The sequence below is a fragment of the Anomaloglossus baeobatrachus genome, chromosome 2, assembly GCF_048569485.1.
Source record: "Anomaloglossus baeobatrachus isolate aAnoBae1 chromosome 2, aAnoBae1.hap1, whole genome shotgun sequence".
Classification (NCBI taxonomy): domain Eukaryota; kingdom Metazoa; phylum Chordata; class Amphibia; order Anura; family Aromobatidae; genus Anomaloglossus; species Anomaloglossus baeobatrachus.
This window is the reverse complement of record NC_134354.1, coordinates 771,889,559-771,908,077: the sequence shown is the minus strand read 5'-3', so window position 1 is coordinate 771,908,077 and position 18,519 is coordinate 771,889,559. Positions and strand designations below refer to the sequence as shown.

At 53.6% G+C, this 18,519-nt stretch overlaps 1 protein-coding gene across 1 annotated transcript in view; it reads right to left on the bottom strand.

Annotated features, from left to right (window-relative positions):
* Positions 1 to 8,750: 8,750 nt before the first annotated feature.
* The window catches only part of EED (embryonic ectoderm development), an 84,030-nt gene continuing 74,261 nt past the window's right edge, over positions 8,751 to 18,519 (bottom strand). Inside the window, exons 9-12 of the mRNA XM_075334705.1 lie at positions 14,684 to 14,789; positions 12,731 to 12,889; positions 11,711 to 11,784; positions 8,751 to 9,381 (exon numbers count right to left, since the gene is read on the bottom strand). Coding sequence (XP_075190820.1) covers positions 9,255 to 9,381; positions 11,711 to 11,784; positions 12,731 to 12,889; positions 14,684 to 14,789 — 466 coding nt within the window. The 3' untranslated portion in view covers positions 8,751 to 9,254. The remainder of the gene's footprint in view (positions 9,382 to 11,710; positions 11,785 to 12,730; positions 12,890 to 14,683; positions 14,790 to 18,519) is intronic.

The following is an 18,519-nucleotide window of genomic DNA, read 5'->3' as shown; positions in this document are numbered from 1 at the left end:
GAAAATGGCAATCCAGTTAAGCACTTTTTGGAAGCCGAATCTGCCTTCCATTCCCGCAGCCACAAGGCCCTGCGTATTGCCACCGAATTGTCGGCTGCAACCGCCGTACGGCTCGCAGAGTCCAGGACAGCATTAATAGCGTAGGACGCAAATGCCGACGTTTGAGAGGTTATAAACGCCACCTGCGGCGCAGACGTACGTGTGAGTGCGTCAATTTGCGCCTGACCAGCTGAGATAGCTTGGAGTGCCCATACGGCTGCGAATGCTGGAGCAAAAGACGCGCCGATAGCTTCATAGATGGATTTCAACCAGAGCTCCATCTGTCTGTCAGTGGCATCCTTGAGTGAAGCTCCATCTTCCACTGCAACTATGGATCTAGCCGCAAGTCTGGAGATTGGAGGATCCACCTTGGGAAACTGAGTCCAGCCCTTGACCACGTCAGGGGGGAAGAAGGGAATTTTGTTACTTACCGTAAATTCCTTTTCTTCTAGCTCCTATTGGGAGACCCAGACGATTGGGTGTATAGCACTGCCTCCGGAGGCCACACAAAGCAATTACACTAAAAAGTGTAAGGCCCCTCCCCTTCTGGCTATACACCCCCAGTGGGATCACTGGCTCACCAGTTTTAGTGCAAAAGCAAGAAGGAGGAAAGCCAATAACTGGTTTAAACAAATTCACTCCGAAGTAACCTCGGAGAACTGAAAACCATTCAACATGAACAACATGTGTACCCGAAAAACAACCAAAAATCCCGAAGGACAACAGGGCGGGTGCTGGGTCTCCCAATAGGAGCTAGAAGGAAAGGAATTTACGGTAAGTAACAAAATTCCCTTCTTCTTCGGCGCTCCATTGGGAGACCCAGACGATTGGGACGTCCAAAAGCTGTCCCTGGGTGGGTAAAGAAATACCTCATGTTAGAGCTGCGAAGACAGCCCTCCCCTACGGGGAGGCAACTGCCGCCTGCAGGACTCTTCTACCTAGGCTGGCGTCCGCCGAAGCATAGGTATGCACCTGATAATGTTTGGTGAAAGTGTGCAGACTCGACCAGGTAGCTGCCTGGCACACCTGTTGAGCCGTAGCCTGGTGACGCAATGCCCAGGACGCACCCACGGCTCTGGTAGAATGGGCTTTCAGCCCTGATGGAACCGGAAGCCCAGCAGAACGGTAGGCCTCAAGAATTGGTTCTTTGATCCATCGAGCCAGGGTGGCCTTAGAAGCCTGCGACCCCTTGCGCTTACCAGCGACAAGGACAAAGAGTGCATCAGAGCGGCGCAGGGGCGCCGTGCGGGAAATGTAGATTCTGAGTGCTCTCACCAGATCTAACAAATGTAAATCCTTTTCATACCGGTGAACCGGATGAGGACAAAAGGAAGGTAAGGAGATATCCTGATTAATATGAAACGAGGATACTACCTTAGGGAGAAACTCCTGAATGGGGCGCAGCACTACCTTGTCCTGGTGGACCACCAGGAAGGGAGCCTTGGATGACAGCGCTGCTAGCTCAGACACTCTCCGAAGAGACGTGATCGCTACCAGAAAGGCCACTTTCTGTGATAGTCGAGAGAGTGAAACATCCGTCAGAGACTCGAAAGGCGGCTTCTGGAGAGCAACTAGTACCCTGTTCAGATCCCATGGATCTAACGGCCGCTCGTACGGGGGGACGATATGACAAACCCCCTGCAGGAACGTGCGTACCTGCGGACGTCGTGCTAGACGCTTCTGAAAAAACACCAATAGCGCCGAGACTTGCCCTTTAAGGGAGCCGAGCGACAAGCCCTTTTCCAACCCAGATTGCAGGAAGGAAAGAAAAGTAGGCAATGCCAATGGCCAGGGGGACACTCCTTGTACAGAGCACCAGTAAAAGAAAATCTTCCACTTCCGTGGTAGATCTTAGTAGACGTGGGCTTCATAGCCTGTCTCATGGTGGCAACGACCCCTTGGGATAATCCTGAGGACACTAGGATCTAGGACGCAATGGCCACACAGTAGGTTCAGGGCCGTAGAATTCAGATGGAAAAACGGCCCTTGGGACAGTAAGTCTGGCCGGTCTGGTAGTGCCCACGGTTGACCGACCGTGAGATGCCTGTCGCCAGAGCTCTTTGATCGTCATGAAAACCGGGACCTTGCTGTTGTGCCGATTCGTGAAACCCGTCCGGGTGCAGAGACCATTTTCCTGCGTCCACGCCCTGGTGACTGAGGAAGTCTGCTTCCCAGTTTTCTACGCCCGGGATGTGAACTGCGGATATGGTGTATGCTCTGTCTTCCACCCCTAGCAGAATCCGGCGGACTTCCTGGGAGGCTCGCCGACTGCGTAGTCCGCCTTGGTGGTTGATGTATGCCACCGCTGTGGATTGTCCGACTGAATTCGGATCTGTTTGCCTTCCAGCCACTGCAGGAAGTCTTGCAGGGCAATATACACTGCCCAGAGCTCCAGACAATTGATCTGAAGAGTGGACTCCTCTGAAGAGAGTCCTTGATCGTCTGAGAAAGGGGGACGTTCCTGTGTAGGGACATCGACTTCCCCTCCCATTAGCGAAGAATGTTCTAATGAAGTGGACGCAGATGAAACTGCGTGAAAGGGACTGCCTCTGGATGAGGTGTCTCCTTGAAGGGGAGACTGCACCCCCGTCTGTAGTGACCGCTGTTTGTCCAGTGGAAGCTTCACCATCGCTGAGAGAGTGTGAAACCCCAAGCTAAGATATGCCAGCGATTGGGTTTAACTTTGAAAAGTTGAGGACCCACCCGAAACTCTGGGAAGTCTCCAGCGCCATGTTCAGGCTGTGTTGGCATGCCTCTTAAAAGAGTGCCTTGACAAGTAGATGGTCTAAGTAAGGGATCACAGGGTGACCCTGAGAGTGCGGGAGTGGTCCCACTGCTGCCATGAACTTGGTGAAAACCCGTGGGGCTGTCGCCAGACCGAAGGGTAGGGCTACGAACCGAAGATGCTCGTCTTCAATAACGAATCGTAGCAAACGCCGGTGCTCTGGAGCAATCGGCACGTGGAGATAAGCATCCTGATGTCTATTGATGCTAGGAAATCTCCTTGAGACATTGAGGCAATGACGGAGCGGAGGGATTCCATCCGGAACCGCCTGGTTTTCACGTGCTTGTTGAGCAGTTTAAGGTCCAGAACGGAACGGAAGGAGTCGTCCTATTTTGTCACCCCGACCAGATCGGAGTAAAAAGTGTCTCTTGTTCCTGAGGAGGAACCGGGATTACGACTCCTACTGCCTGCAGAAGAGCCTCGGCTCGGCCGGTGAGGAAGTTTTTGCGACAAACTGTCTCTCACCCACCGGCCATTGACCTGTGGCAGTTAAATGTCGCTAAAGCGGGGGAGTCTGCCACCGACCGCGGACGCGGAGAGAGAGGGCTGAAAGTCATGAGGAAACCGCCTTGGTAGCGGTTCCTCCGGCTGCCTTCTCCGGGCGTGATTGAGCCCGCCAGGAACCTGCGCCCCTCTGAGCCTTTTGAGTCTTGTTGGACGAGGGCAATTGGGACGTGCCCGAGCCTGGGAAGGACCGAAACCTCGACTGTCCCTTCTCCTGATGGGTCTTGTTTGATAGCTGGGGTAAGGAAGAATCCGTACCCTTGGACAGTTGAATGATTTAATCCAACCGCTCACGAAACAGTCTGTCACCAGATAAAGGCAATCTGGTTAAGCACTTTTGTGGAAGCAGCATCTGCTCCAATCCCTTAACACTAGGAGCGTAACAACACTGAGTTGGCGGACGCCACTGACGTACGGCTCGTAGAGTCCAGGACAGCATAAACAGCTTGAGTCGCAATGCCGACATTGCGAGGTGAAGGACGCTACTGCGGCCAAGATGTACATGTGACCGCGTCCCTCTGCGCAATACTAGCTGAAATAGCTTGGAGTGCCTCTATGGCTGCGGAATGCCGGGGCAACCGACCCGCCGATAGCTTCATAGACAGATTGCAACCAGAGGGCTATCTGTCTGTCAATGGCATCTTTAAGTGAAGTCCCATCTTCCACTGCAACTATAGATCTAGCCGCAAGCCTGGAGATTGGGGGATCCACCCTTGGAGCGCTTGAGCACGTCAGGGGGGAAGAGACAACGCGTATCCTCAATACGGTTGAAGAAACGCTTATCGGGATAGGCGTGGTGTTCCTGACTGCTTCTCTGGAGTCAGAGTGACCAGAAAAGTACTCAATATACGCTTGAGATACCGAAATAGGGATTTCTTCTGCTGTGAAGCTGACCCCTCCACTGGAGGAGTTGAGGGAGAAATACCCAACCTTCCATTGATGGACGCTATAAGATTATTCACTATAGCGTCACCATCCGGTGTATCCGGATTGAGAGCGGTCTCAGGATCAGAGTCCTGAACAGCTACGTCTGCATCATCATACAGAGAGTACTGTGATGAAGTCGAGGGCCGTTCTTAGGGAGCTCGCTTAGGCCGTCTGGGACTGTCGTCCGTGTCAGAGCATGCACTCTGGGATGCATGGGACCCTCCTGGAGCCATGATTTGTTTCGAAATCAGGGTGGCCAGGGGCATTGAATCAACATTGCCCAAGGTCTGTCTGGACTGCAAAGTCTGTAAGATGTTAGTCATAGTCACAGACAATATATCAGCGGAAACTGCAACTCCGTCCCTGTCCCTGGACAGGGATCACAGGTGGTTCTTTTGGCCACCTGTAGCAGAGACCCCGTAGAGTAATTGCACACACTGGGGGTCCTGGAACAGTATCGCATGCAGTACAAGCAGCATAGAAAGCCTGTGCCTTGGCACCCATGCTTTTTTTTTTTTTTTGTTGCTGTCTAGCCATCTAGGAGCATTAGCCAAGAATAGCGACCATACAGTGCAATGTATAGCATACAAGCATGAAGTACAATAAACACTTCAGCACATGCAGTACAAGCAGCATTGAAAGCCTGTGCCTTGGCACCTTTGCTTTTCTGCTGCCGTTGTCTAGTTATTCAGGAGCATTAGCCAAGAAAAGCGACATACAGTGAATGTATAGCATACAAGCATGAAAATAACCACTGCAGCACATGCAATCCAAGCAGCATTGAAAGCTTGTGCCTTAGCACCCTTGCTTTTCTGCTGCTGTTGTCTAGTCATCAAGGAGCATTAGCCAAGAATAGTGACATGCAGTGAATGTACAAGCCTGAAAATAAACTCTGCAGTACATGCAATCCAAGCAGCATTGAAAGCTTGTGCCTTAGCACCATTGCTGTTTGCTGCCGCTGTCTAGCCATCTAGGCGGGTAGACAGCCAAGAATAGCCCTTACAGTGCAATGTAAAGCATACAAGCATAAAGGACACATGACACTGCAGCACATGCAAGACAAGCAGCATATAGAGCCTGTGCTTTAGCACCCCTGATCTTTTGCTGCTGTTTCTAGGTCTGCATCCTGAATAGCGACCGTACAAAAGTACAACAGGACACTTGGGCATTAGTGGGTCAGCACTTTAGTTGCCGCTTACCGCCCGCACAAAAGCGGGTGTGTGGCGCCGGAATCCTGTGCTAGCTCAGCGCTTGTCTCAGTTTTCCCGCTCTGCGTGCCGGAATGGCTGCCGGCGTCCAGAGGAGAGGGGCGGGCCGAGGGCGTGCCCGAGACAAGAGCGGGAACCCGGCGCCCACTGTGTCTAGTGAAGGGGGCTGGAGAATGCAAATAAGGCTCCAGCCCTCGGCGCTGCTATAGAACAGCGTCTCTCCCTTTCCCTGAGTGACAGGGTGGGGGCGGGAACGAAGCGGCGCTAGGCCGCAAAAGCCGGGGACTAAAGTTAGAGGCGCCGCCGCCGTAAAAGCGCGGTCGGCGCGTCCCCGGCGCACTACAAGTCGCAGCTGCGCCGCCGCTCCAGGGGCGGTCGGCGCGGCGGTCCCCACACGTAAAGTCCCCCAGTAATCTGCAGGGACTATAAGCCCAGCGCACAGCGCTACAGTCCCCGGCGCACTAGCACACCCAGCAAGCCTGGAGTGTGCGTGGCCTGCCATACGGGGACACAGAGTACCTGAAAGTTGCAGGGCCTTGTCCCTGAACGGCACTCCCGCTCCACATCCAGCAGGTTCTATGGGTCTGTGGATGGAGCCCGGCCTCAGGGCTTGGTGGCCGGAAAGATCCCACTTCCTCAGAGCCCCTCAGGGGGATGGGGAAGGAAAACAGCATGTGGGCTCCAGCCTCCGTACCAGCAATAGGTACCTCAACCTTACAAACCGCAAGTGGGGTGAGAAGGGAGCATGCTGGGGGCCCTAGTATGGGCCCTCTTTTCTTCCATCCGACATAGTCAGCAGCTACTGCTGACTAAACAGTGGAGCTATGCGTGGATGTCTGACCTCCTTCGCACAAAGCAGAAAACTGGTGAGCCAGTGATCCCACTGGGGGTGTATAGCCAGAAGGGGAGGGGCCTTACACTTTTTAGTGTAATTGCTTTGTGTGGCCTCCGGAGGCAGTGCTATACACCCAATCGTCTGGGTCTCCCAATGGAGCGCCGAAGAAAGGGTAACGTGTATTTGGAAAAAGCATGCTCCAGCCCTCAGTGCTGCCGTCCTGTACAGCGTCCCGCCCTTCCCCTGACTGGCAGGGCTGGGGGCGGGAAGAAAACGAGACTAGGCCGCAAAAGCCGGGGACTCGAGTTATAAGCGCGGCCGCCGTATAAGCGCGGCCGGCGCGGAAGTCCCCGGCGCACTAACAGTCCCAGCCGCGCCGCAGTGATAACCATGGCAGCGGCGGTCAGCGCGGCAGTCCCCCTACACGAACACACTCAGCGACGCTGAAGTGTGTAATGGCACAAACGCAGTCAGCGCTGCTGTCCCCGGTGCACTAGCACACCCAGCAATGCTGGAGTGTTGCTGTGCGCGGTCCCCACGGGGACACAGAGTACCTCAAAGTAGCAGGGCCATGTCCCTGAACGATACTCGGCTCCTATCCAGCATGGTCCTCAGGAGCTGTGGATGGAGCACGGTCTCCTGTGCCTGGAGACCGAAAGGATCCCACTTCACCCAGAGCCCTAATTGAGGGATGGGGAAGGAAAGCAGCATGTGGGCTCCAGCCTCCGTACCCGCAATGGATACCTCAACCTTAACAACACCGCCGACAAGAGTGGGGTGAGAAGGGAGCATGCTGGGGGCCCTGTTATGGGCCCTCTTTTCTTCCATCCGACATAGTCAGCAGCTGCTGCTGACTAAGCTGTGGAGCTATGCGTGCATGTCTGACCTCCTTCGCACAAAGCATAAAAACTGATGAGCCCGTAGCAGTACGGGGGGTGTATAGGCTGAAGGGGAGGGGCTTTACACTTTTAGTGTAATACTTTGTGTGGCCTCCGGAGGCATAAGCTATACACCCAATTGTCTGGGTCTCCCAATAAGGAGCGACAAAGAAATTGAGCAGGGATGCCGATCCGCTATGTGCATCCCTGATCAGCGTTCGGCGGGACGCACGGACGGATGCGATACAAAAAGCATCGCGAATACGGAAAAAAGTCACGCCAAAAATTGAGCAGGGATGCAGATCCGTTATCTGCATCGCTGATCAGCGCTTGGCGGGACGCACCGACGGATGAAGTGTAAAAATGGACAGGATACAAGAGAAAAAAAAAAAGTTATACTCACAGTACCAAGAGGATCACTGACCAGAAGAGCTGCAGAGGAACAAAAAGGCAGTGAGATGGACAGCTTTACACGAGCAGCAGGCAGGACGTTGGACAGATCAGCAGAAGGACCCAGCGATGGAGGCAGATGTGATCGGGCCAGTGAAGACCTCGGACGACCCGTGAAGGCAGGTAAGAGGACGTCGGGGGGGGGGGGGCAGATGGGGATGGGGAGAGGGGGGGACAGAGGGAGAGCAGAGGGGGCGGAGAAGCAAAGGCAGAAGGAAGGAACCTTGGAAGCAGAATAGAGATGACAGAAGAGGCAGGCAGATCGCGTGGGTAGCAGATCGGGATGCCGGGGGGCAGATCGGGGCGTAGGGGGGCAGATCGGGGAGGGACACGGGCAGGGGCCTTCATGGGAGCGCGCAGGGTCCATCGCGAGAGCGCGCAGGGAGCAGAATACTTACCATTGGAGCAGGAGCGGCGGTGACATCAGAGGCGGCGGCGGCAGCAGCAGCGGTGGCGTGGTACCAAAAGTACCAGCCACTCCACGCTGCAGACATGTTGGGGGAGGGTCCCCAGACCAGGACAGGCCTGGGGAGGGCGGCCACCCGCAGATCAGACCGCCCCACTGCACACTGATTGGAGCGATTGCGCGTCATAGCACGATCGCTCCAATCAGTGCTGCAGGGGCTGGGGGCGACATGTTGGAGATCCATCTATGATCTGCTGTAGCTGCTACAATAGATCATAGCAGGATCTCACAGTATCGCACTAATTCGGGCATTATTTTTGCCGAAATTAGTGCGAACGATGTGGTTGGTGGTTCAGATTTGAACAGCCAATCACATCGATCGCCTATGGGGGGTGGCGATGCCACCCCCCCTGGGGTCAAGCAAAGGTCCCCTGCTATAAGAAACAGCAGGGGACATCATTTGAAAGCCGTTGCTATGGCCACGGCAATCAAATGAAGTTTAGGCCGTAAAATTACATCCCTGGTCGTTAAGTCACGTTAAAATAGGACGTAATTTTACTGCCCGCGGTCGTGAAGGGGTTAAAGCACAAGGGCCATTTAAAAAAGGTTCACACCCACCTTTGCCAAACACAGGGTAACCCGAGCGACAAAAACCAACAAAAAAAACAAAAAACGGAACAGTCTATTTTTGTTAATTTTTTTTTTTATTGTTTCTCCATTACATAATGCATGGTGATATTTTAGCTTTCAGCCTCTTCTGAGTAGTTAATTTTTTCTTTTTTTTTTTATTTAGTCCTTTTGAACGTTACAGTCCGTAACCATCAAAAACACGATATTCTTAAATTAAACGACTACTTTAAAAGGCTAGAAACAAGATATTTACAAAAAAAAAAAAAGCACAACATAACCGTCCCGTCTTCCCAACGAGTCCCGGGTCTCAACAGTCATACAAAACGCCATATACAGACAGTAAATACATTAAAATCCGTAAAAACATTACAGATGTTACAGAAAGCTGTACAAAAATATTTGTTTTATTAAAAGCAGCTGAATTTAGTGAGAAAAAAAACAAAAAAAAACAAAACAAACAAACAGTACAGAGAGTGGAACAAAGGTTCACTAAACTCAGCTGGGTCTGATAAGCCTCCTACAAACACTAGTCGCCGGACAGATCACGTTGCACCGCATTGGTCTTTCATCAGGGAAGGAGGAGGATAGCGGTTCACCGGAGCCGGTCCCAGCGCCAGATGGTGGCGTCATCGCACACCGCTATGAGGATGCTGCTGTCTCTGCTGAAGCTCGTCTGTCGGATTGCAGCCACGCATTTGGGATAAGTGAGAGTTGTGCACCTGCAAAGACAAAGTTATGGGTTACTTGTGATACGTTCGCCTCATCTGGCGAGCAGTGCGACCGGTCTTAAAGTGCACCCATTATTTCCGGTATAAGCTGTCGTGTACATGAGGAAAAACACTATTTCTGGTCATTATACTGCATTTTTTTTCTCGAATGTTCAGTTGTCGCTGAGCTGGTCGGTGGAGACTGGTTGCTATGAAGTCTCCCATGCACAGCACACACACAGATGAGAGATTCTGGCTTTTAAAGCTTGCCGGTGTTGAGGCAGTGAGCAAGAGTGGACCCACTGGACCATAGGAGGCACCTGGGATAACCCTTTATTATTAGAGGGACGCAGCCCGCGAGAGCGAGAGGGACGCAGCCCGCGAGAGCGAGAGGGACGCAGCCCGCGAGAGCGAGAGGGACGCAGCCCGCGAGAGCGAGAGGGACGCAGCCCGCGAGAGCGAGAGGGACGCAGCCCGCGAGAGCGAGAGGGACGCAGCCCGCGAGAGCGAGAGGGACGCAGCCCGCGAGAGCGAGAGGGACGCAGCCCGCGAGAGCGAGAGGGACGCAGCCCGCGAGAGCGAGAGGGACGCAGCCCGCGAGAGCGAGAGGGACGCAGCCCGCGAGAGCGAGAGGGACGCAGCCCGCGAGAGCGAGAGGGACGCAGCCCGCGAGAGCGAGAGGGACGCAGCCCGCGAGAGCGAGAGGGACGCAGCCCGCGAGAGCGAGAGGGACGCAGCCCGCGAGAGCGAGAGGGACGCAGCCCGCGAGAGCGAGAGGGACGCAGCCCGCGAGAGCGAGAGGGACGCAGCCCGCGAGAGCGAGAGGGACGCAGCCCGCGAGAGCGAGAGGGACGCAGCCCGCGAGAGCGAGAGGGACGCAGCCCGCGAGAGCGAGAGGGACGCAGCCCGCGAGAGCGAGAGGGACGCAGCCCGCGAGAGCGAGAGGGACGCAGCCCGCGAGAGCGAGAGGGACGCAGCCCGCGAGAGCGAGAGGGACGCAGCCCGCGAGAGCGAGAGGGACGCAGCCCGCGAGAGCGAGAGGGACGCAGCCCGCGAGAGCGAGAGGGACGCAGCCCGCGAGAGCGACGCAGCCCGCGAGAGCGACGCAGCCCGCGAGAGCGACGCAGCCCGCGAGAGCGACGCAGCCCGCGAGAGCGACGCAGCCCGCGAGAGCGACGCAGCCCGCGAGAGCGACGCAGCCCGCGAGAGCGACGCAGCCCGCGAGAGCGACGCAGCCCGCGAGAGCGACGCAGCCCGCGAGAGCGACGCAGCCCGCGAGAGCGACGCAGCCCGCGAGAGCGACGCAGCCCGCGAGAGCGACGCAGCCCGCGAGAGGGACGCAGCCCGCGAGAGGGACGCAGCCCGCGAGAGGGACGCAGCCCGCGAGAGCGAGAGGGACGCAGCCCGCGAGAGCGAGAGGGACGAAGCCCGCGAGAGCGAGAGGGACGAAGCCCGCGAGAGCGAGAGGGACGAAGCCCGCGAGAGGGACGCAGCCCGCGAGAGCGAGAGGGACGAAGCCCGCGAGAGCGAGAGGGACGAAGCCCGCGAGAGCGGACGCAGCCCGCGAGAGGGACGCAGCCCGCGAGAGGGACGCAGCCCGCGAGAGGGACGCAGCCCGCGAGAGGGACGCAGCCCGCGAGAGGGACGCAGCCCGCGAGAGGGACGCAGCCCGCGAGAGGGACGCAGCCCGCGAGAGGGACGCAGCCCGCGAGAGCGAGAGGGACGCAGCCCGCGAGAGCGAGAGGGACGCAGCCCGCGAGAGCGAGAGGGACGCAGCCCGCGAGAGCGAGAGGGACGAAGCCCGCGAGAGCGAGAGGGACGAAGCCCGCGAGAGCGAGAGGGACGCAGCCCGCGAGAGCGAGAGGGACGAAGCCCGCGAGAGCGGACGCAGCCCGCGAGAGGGACGCAGCCCGCGAGAGGGACGCAGCCCGCGAGAGGGACGCAGCCCGCGAGAGGGACGCAGCCCGCGAGAGGGACGCAGCCCGCGAGAGGGACGCAGCCCGCGAGAGGGACGCAGCCCGCGAGAGGGACGCAGCCCGCGAGAGCGAGAGGGACGAAGCCCGCGAGAGCGAGAGGGACGAAGCCCGCGAGAGCGAGAGGGACGAAGCCCGCGAGAGCGAGAGGGACGAAGCCCGCGAGAGCGAGAGGGACGAAGCCCGCGAGAGCGAGAGGGACGAAGCCCGCGAGAGCGAGAGGGACGCAGCCCGCGAGAGCGAGAGGGACGAAGCCCGCGAGAGCGGACGCAGCCCGCGAGAGCGGACGCAGCCCGCGAGAGCTCTTATCAACTGTGCTCAGAAAGCGATCACAAAAACTAAAAATCCCCTCTGGGATCAGAACTTACTTGGCTTTGTGTGGATCCTCCACCTCCAGGTCCCAGACGTACAGTTTCCCCACCTGGTTTCCAAGTGCGAGCATCTGCAGAGAGAAAGACACGAGACGTATAAAACCTCAGAATCTCCGCACACAGAAGACTATGAGATGGAAAGGCTTCTTATTCCATATCGCACCACTGAAACGCGTTGGTTTTGGGGGGGGGGGGGGGCGGCACTTTGCTTACAATTTTGGAAATGCCATGGTCTATCTGGATATTTTAACTTTTGATATATTAAAAGCTGTGGGGGGGTTTTTTTACATCTGCTACATTGCTTTTCTTGATTCGCTGGATTTTTGCTGCTTTTCTTGGGATTTGTACTATATGCTGCAATACTTTAGTATGTTGCAGCATTTAGGAATACAAAGTTGCAGGAGACAGGGATCTTTATTGGGCCACAGGCAGCTATGATAACCCGTCCATGCCCTGCGATTGTGGCAGGAGGCGATTGCTCCAGTTACATGTTGCTGTCAGATATCAATAGTGGCATTTAAGGAGTTAAACAGTGATTATAGCTTTGGTCTCTGCTGTTAGGGCGGTGTGTGCCAGCTGTATATCACAGTCGGCGCCCACCTTCTCTGGACACGGACTGAGATATACAGCTAGCAAACCCCGGGACTGCCCCAGGCGACAGCAAACCCCGGGACTGCCCCAGGCGGCAGCAAACCCCGGGACTGCCCCAGGCGGCAGCAAACCCCGGGACTGCCCCAGGCGGCAGCAAACCCCGGGACTGCCCCAGGCGGCAGCAAACCCCGGGACTGCCCCAGGCGGCAGCAAACCCCGGGACTGCCCCAGGCGGCAGCAAACCCCGGGACTGCCCCAGGCGGCAGCAAACCCCGGGACTGCCCCAGGCGGCAGCAAACCCCGGGACTGCCCCAGGCGGCAGCAAACCCCGGGACTGCCCCAGCCGGCAGCAAACCCCGGGACTGCCCCAGCCGGCAGCAAACCCTGGGCTTGTAATACTTGTAAACATCAGGCACTATAGCAAACCTTTTGCCAGAAGTCCATGGAGAATCTCATGTACCAGATATCGCACTGGCTGTAATCAAACCTCCCCAGGATGGTCACATTAGATTCGCTTGGCTTGATCTTGTCAATGTCGTCCTCCATTTTGCCCGGTTTCCAGCACACAATGGCATTTTCACATGACTGAAAGGAAACCATAATAATTGGAAATTTTGTATCGTGTATCACTGTCCCCTTAACACTATTTGGCATGGGATGGTGACCATCGTCTAAGTCCATGCAAGGTCTATACCGAGCCATCATCGTCTACAATCCACGCAAGGTCTATTCCGAGCCATCATCTACAATCAAGGCAAGGTCTATGTCGACCTATCGTGTACAATCCACGCAAGGTCTATGTCGACCTATCGTGTACAATCCACGCAAGGTCTAGTCCGAGCCATCATCGTCTACAATCCACGCAAGGTCTATTCCGAGCCATCATCTACAATCCACGCAAGGTCTAGGCCGAGCCATCGTCTACAATCAAGGCAAGATCTATGTCGAGCCATCATCGTCTACAAGCCACGCAAGGTCTATGCCGAGCCATCGTCTACAATCCACGCAAGGTCTATTCCGAGCCATCATCGTCTACAATCCACGCAAGGTCTATTCCGAGCCATCATCGTCTACAATCCACGCAAGGTCTATTCCGAGCCATCGTCTACAATCCACGCAAGGTCTAGGCCGAGCCATCGTCTACAATCAAGGCAAGATCTATGTCGAGCCATCATCGTCTACAATCCACGCAAGGTCTAGGCCGAGCCATCGTCGTCTACAATCCATGCAAGGTCTAGGCCGAGCCATCGTCGTCTACAATCCACGCAAGGTCTAGGCCGAGCCATCGTCGTCTACAATCCACGCAAGGTCTAGGCCGAGCCATCGTCGTCTACAATCCACGCAAGGTCTATGCCGAGCCATCGTCTACAATCCATGCGCTATGCCGAGCCATCGTCTACAAACCATGCAAGGTTTATGCCGAGCCATCGTCTACAAACCACGCAAGGTCTATGCCGAGCCATCATAGTCTACAATCCACGCAAGGTTTATTCCGAGCCATCATCGTCTACAATCCACGCAAAGTCTATTCCGAGCCATTATCGTCTACAATCCACGCAAAGTCTATTCCGAGCCAACATCGTCTACAATCCACGCTAGGTCTATGCAGAGTCATCATCGTCTACAATCCACGAAAGGTCTATGCAGAGCCATCTTCGTCTACAATCCAAGCAAGGTCTATTCCGAGCCTTCATCGTCTACAATCCAAGCAAGGTCTAGGCCGAGCCATCATCTACAATCTGCGCAAGGCCTATGCCGAGCCATCGTCTACAATCCACGCAAGGTCTATTCCGAGCCATCGTCGTCTACAATCCATGCAAAGTCTATTCCGAGCCATCATCGTCTACAATCCACACAAGGTTTATTCCGAGCCATCATCGTCTACAATCCACACAAGGTCTATTCCGAGCCTTCATCGTCTACAATCCACGCAAGGTCTATTCCGAGCCATCATCGTCTACAAACCACGCAAGGTCTATTCCGAGCCTTCATCGTCTACATTCCGCGCAAGGTCTATGCCGAGCCATCGTCTACAATCCGCGCAAGGTCTATGCCGAGCCATCGTCTACAATCCGCGCAAGGTCTATGCCGAGCCATCGTCTACAATCCGCGCAAGGTCTATGCCGAGCCATCGTCTACAATCCACGCAAGGTCTATGCCGAGCCATCGTCTACAATCCATGCGCTATTGTCTACAATACATGCGCTATACCGAGCTATTAATCATCCTCATTTTATCTGATATTTATACCGTGGCACTTGCCTGATAATTACGTGCAGAGCCCATCTTATTTTTTTTTTTTCCCTTCTGTGCTTAATACATAATCTATATTTTTTTTCCCCCCAAAATAAAAGTGAATCACAGAATATTACCACTTACCTTCGACAATATCAAGTCTCCCAACCACCGCACGCAGTCCACGTAATTTCTGTGAATGTCTCTTGTGGAAAAGTCTGGGAAATGGATCTTTTGTGAAATAAATGGTCTGATGAAACAATAAAAAAAATTATATATACACAATTTTAAAGAGGGTAAATCTGCAATCTTTAAAATATAAAGTCACCCTGCAAAACAGACGGATACAGGACAACAAACACCATGAATACAACGTGCCAAAAACCTACAAGATGCTAAAAGTTCAAAGATCAGAGAGGCCGGCGATCTAGATCCAGACAATATCTGATCCTCTAACCCCCTTCACATTCAGGTGATTTTCCATTATTTTTTTTTTCTCCCCTTCTTCCAAGAGCCTTAACGTATTTTATTTTTCCGTCCACAGCGGAAGATGACAGATTCCCTTTAACCCCTTCCGGATTTGCGTTTTTATTGTTTCCGCTCCTCGTTGTCCAAGAGCCATAACTTTTCTCTTCTCCCTCCCACACAGCCGTATGCCAGCTTGTTTTTTTTTGGGATGACTTGTACTTTTGAATGACATTGATCATTTTATCATGTGATGCACTGGAAAGTGTGTTGAAATTGAAAAGAAAAAAAAAAGTACTGAGTGGCTTTGGATTTGTATTTATGTGCCATGTATATACTAGGCAACATGATTCTCCATATCAGTACAATTATGCAGATACCAAATATGTATGGGTTTGTTTTTTATTTACTGTATTTTTCAGATAAGACGCAATTTTCATCCCAAAAATTTGGGAGACAAATGGGGGATGCCTTATAAGCCAAATGTAGTGAGGCAGGGGCCATCCTGAAAAAGTTGGAGGTGAAGGCTTCAAATAATGGCGCCCGGAGTTGGCGTGTGAGCAGATGGAGCTCTCAGCTCAAGCTCTCATCTGCAAACGCGCCGCCTCCAGTCCACTGATCTCCCAGCAGCGGACTTAAGGAAAATAGCTCCCAAAAGTGGCGCCATTTCTATGAAGCCCACACCGCCGACAATTTCAGAATGTTCCTACCCACACTGCCGACAATTTCGGGATGTTCCTACCCACACTGCCGACAATTTCAGGATGTTCCTACCCACACTGCCGACAATTTCAGGATGTTCCTACCCACACTGCCGACAATTTCAGGATGTTCCTACCCACACTGCCGACAATTTCGGGATGTTCCTACCCACACTGCCGACAATTTCGGGATGTTCCTACCCACACTACCGACAATTTCGGGATGTTCCTACTACCTCACAGCACCCGCAGCGAGCATCTGGGACATCCCTCACACCATGGCCCTACTCCACCACCGAACCTGCCTCCTGTGACCCCGCTTTGTGGCGCGTCCTATAATTCAATGTGTCTTATAAAATGAAAAATACGGTAAGTGGTTAAAAAAAAAAAAAAAAGAAAAAGGAATTTATAATAAATAAAAAAAAATTGCTTGTATCTGCCATTTTTCGAGAGCCCTAAAGTTTCCAATTTTTGCCACTTGGTGTTTTGTAAGGGCGTATTTTTTGCACACTAAGCTGATGTTTTTATTGATGCCATTTTTGTGTACACACGATGTTTTAATTGACTCTTATTGCAAAGTTGCAGAGGCCAAAAAAAAAAAATTCTGGCGGTTTCATTTTTTTCCCGTTGCACCGTTTACGGATTGGATTAATTTATTTCATCTTTTTGATAGACTGACATTTCTGAATGCAGCGGTAACAAATATATTCAGTCTTTATTTTTTTTTTATTTTTTTTTTTTTTTTTTTTAAAGAGGGCGATTTGAACTTGTATTTTTCTTCATCTTTTTCATATTTAATTTTTTTATTTTTACAGTATTTCAGCCTCTTTAGGAGACTTGAACTTACAATTTATCCAAACACTTGTATTATACGTACACAGCAATACCCCAGCACTGCTATGTATAGTGAAAGAAGGGAATTTTGTTACTTACCGTAAATTCCTTTTCTTCTAGCTCCAATTGGGAGACCCAGACGATTGGGTGTATAGCTACTGCCTCCGGAGGCCACACAAAGCATTACACTAAAAAGTGTAAGGCCCCTTCTGGCTATACACCCCCCGTGGGATCACGGGCTGATCAGTTTTAGTGCAAAAGCAAGAAGGAGGAAAGCCAATAACTGGTTAAACCATTCAATCCGAAGGAACATCGGAGAACTGAAACCAATCAACATGAACAACATGTGTACCCGAACAACCAAAAATCCCGAAGGAACAGGGGCGGGTGCTGGGTCTCCCAATTGGAGCTAGAAGAAAAGGAATTTACGGTAAGTAACAAAATTCCCTTCTTCTTCGGCGCTCCATTGGGAGACCCAGACGATTGGGACGTCCAAAAGCTGTCCCTGGGTGGGTAAAGAAATACCTCATGTTAGAGCTGCAAAACAGCCCTCCCCTACGGGGAGGCAACTGCCGCCTGCAGGACTCTTCTACCTAGGCTGGCGTCCGCCGAAGCATAGGTATGCACCTGATAATGTTTGGTGAAAGTGTGCAGACTCGACCAGGTAGCTGCCTGGCACACCTGTTGAGCCGTAGCCTGGTGCCGTAATGCCCAGGACGCACCCACGGCTCTGGTAGAATGGGTCTTCAGCCCTGATGGAACCGGAAGCCCAGTAGAACGGTAGGCTTCAAGGATTGGTTCCTTGATCCATCAAGCCAGGGTGGATTTTGCAGCCTGCGATCCCTTGCGCTGACCAGTGACAAGGACAAAGAGTGCATCCGAGCGGCGCAGGGGCGCCGTGCGGGAATGTAGATTCTGGGTGCTCTACACCAGATCCAACAATGCAAAGCCATTACATATCGATGAAATGGATAAAAGGAAGGTAAGGAGATATCCTGATTGATAAAAAGGGAATACCACCTTAGGGAGAAACTCTGGGATCGGACGCAGCACTACCTTATCTTGGTGAACACCAGGAAGGGAGCTTTGGATGACCGCGCTGCTAGTTCGGACACTCTCCGAAAAGACGTGACCGCTACCAGAAAGGCCACTTTCTGTGAAAGTCGAGAAAGTGAGAACATCCCTCAGAGGCTCGAAGGGCGGCTCCTGGAGAGCAATTAATACCCTGTGCAGATCCCATGGGTCTAACTGCCTCTTGTACGGAGGGACAATGTGATAACCCCCCTGCAGGAACGTGCGTACCTGAGGAAGTCGTACGAGGCGCTTCTGAAAGAATACCGACAGCGCTGCGACTTGTCCTTTAAGGGAGCCGAGCGACAAACCTTTTCCCAATCCAGATGCAGGAAGGGGGGAAAAAGGAGACAATGCAAATGGCCAGGGAGACACTCCCTAAGCAGAGCACCAAGATAAGAATAACTTCCACGTCTTGTGGTAGATCTTGGCAGACGTCAGCTTCCTAGCCCGTCTCATGGTGGCAATGACGTCTTGAGATAATCCTGAAGACGCTAGGATCTCGGACTCGATGGCCACACAGTCCGGATCAGGACCGTAGAATCCAGTGGAAAAAACGGCCCTTGGGACAGTAAGTCTGGCCGGTCTGAGAGTGCCCACGGTTGGCCGACCGTGAGATGCCACAGATCCGGGAACCACGACCTCCTCGGCCAGTCTGGGACGACGAGGATGGCGCGGCGGCAAGCGGAGCTGAGCTTGCGTAGCACTCTGGGCAACAGTGCCAGAGGCGGAAACACATAGGGTAGCTGGAACTGCGACCAATCCTGAACTAGGGCGCCTGCCGCCAGAGCTCTTTGCTCGTGAGACCGCGCCATGAAAATCGGGACCTTGTTGTTGTGCCGAGACGCCATTAGGTCGACGTCCGGCATCCCCCAGCGGCTACAGATTTCCTGACACCATTCTGGGTGC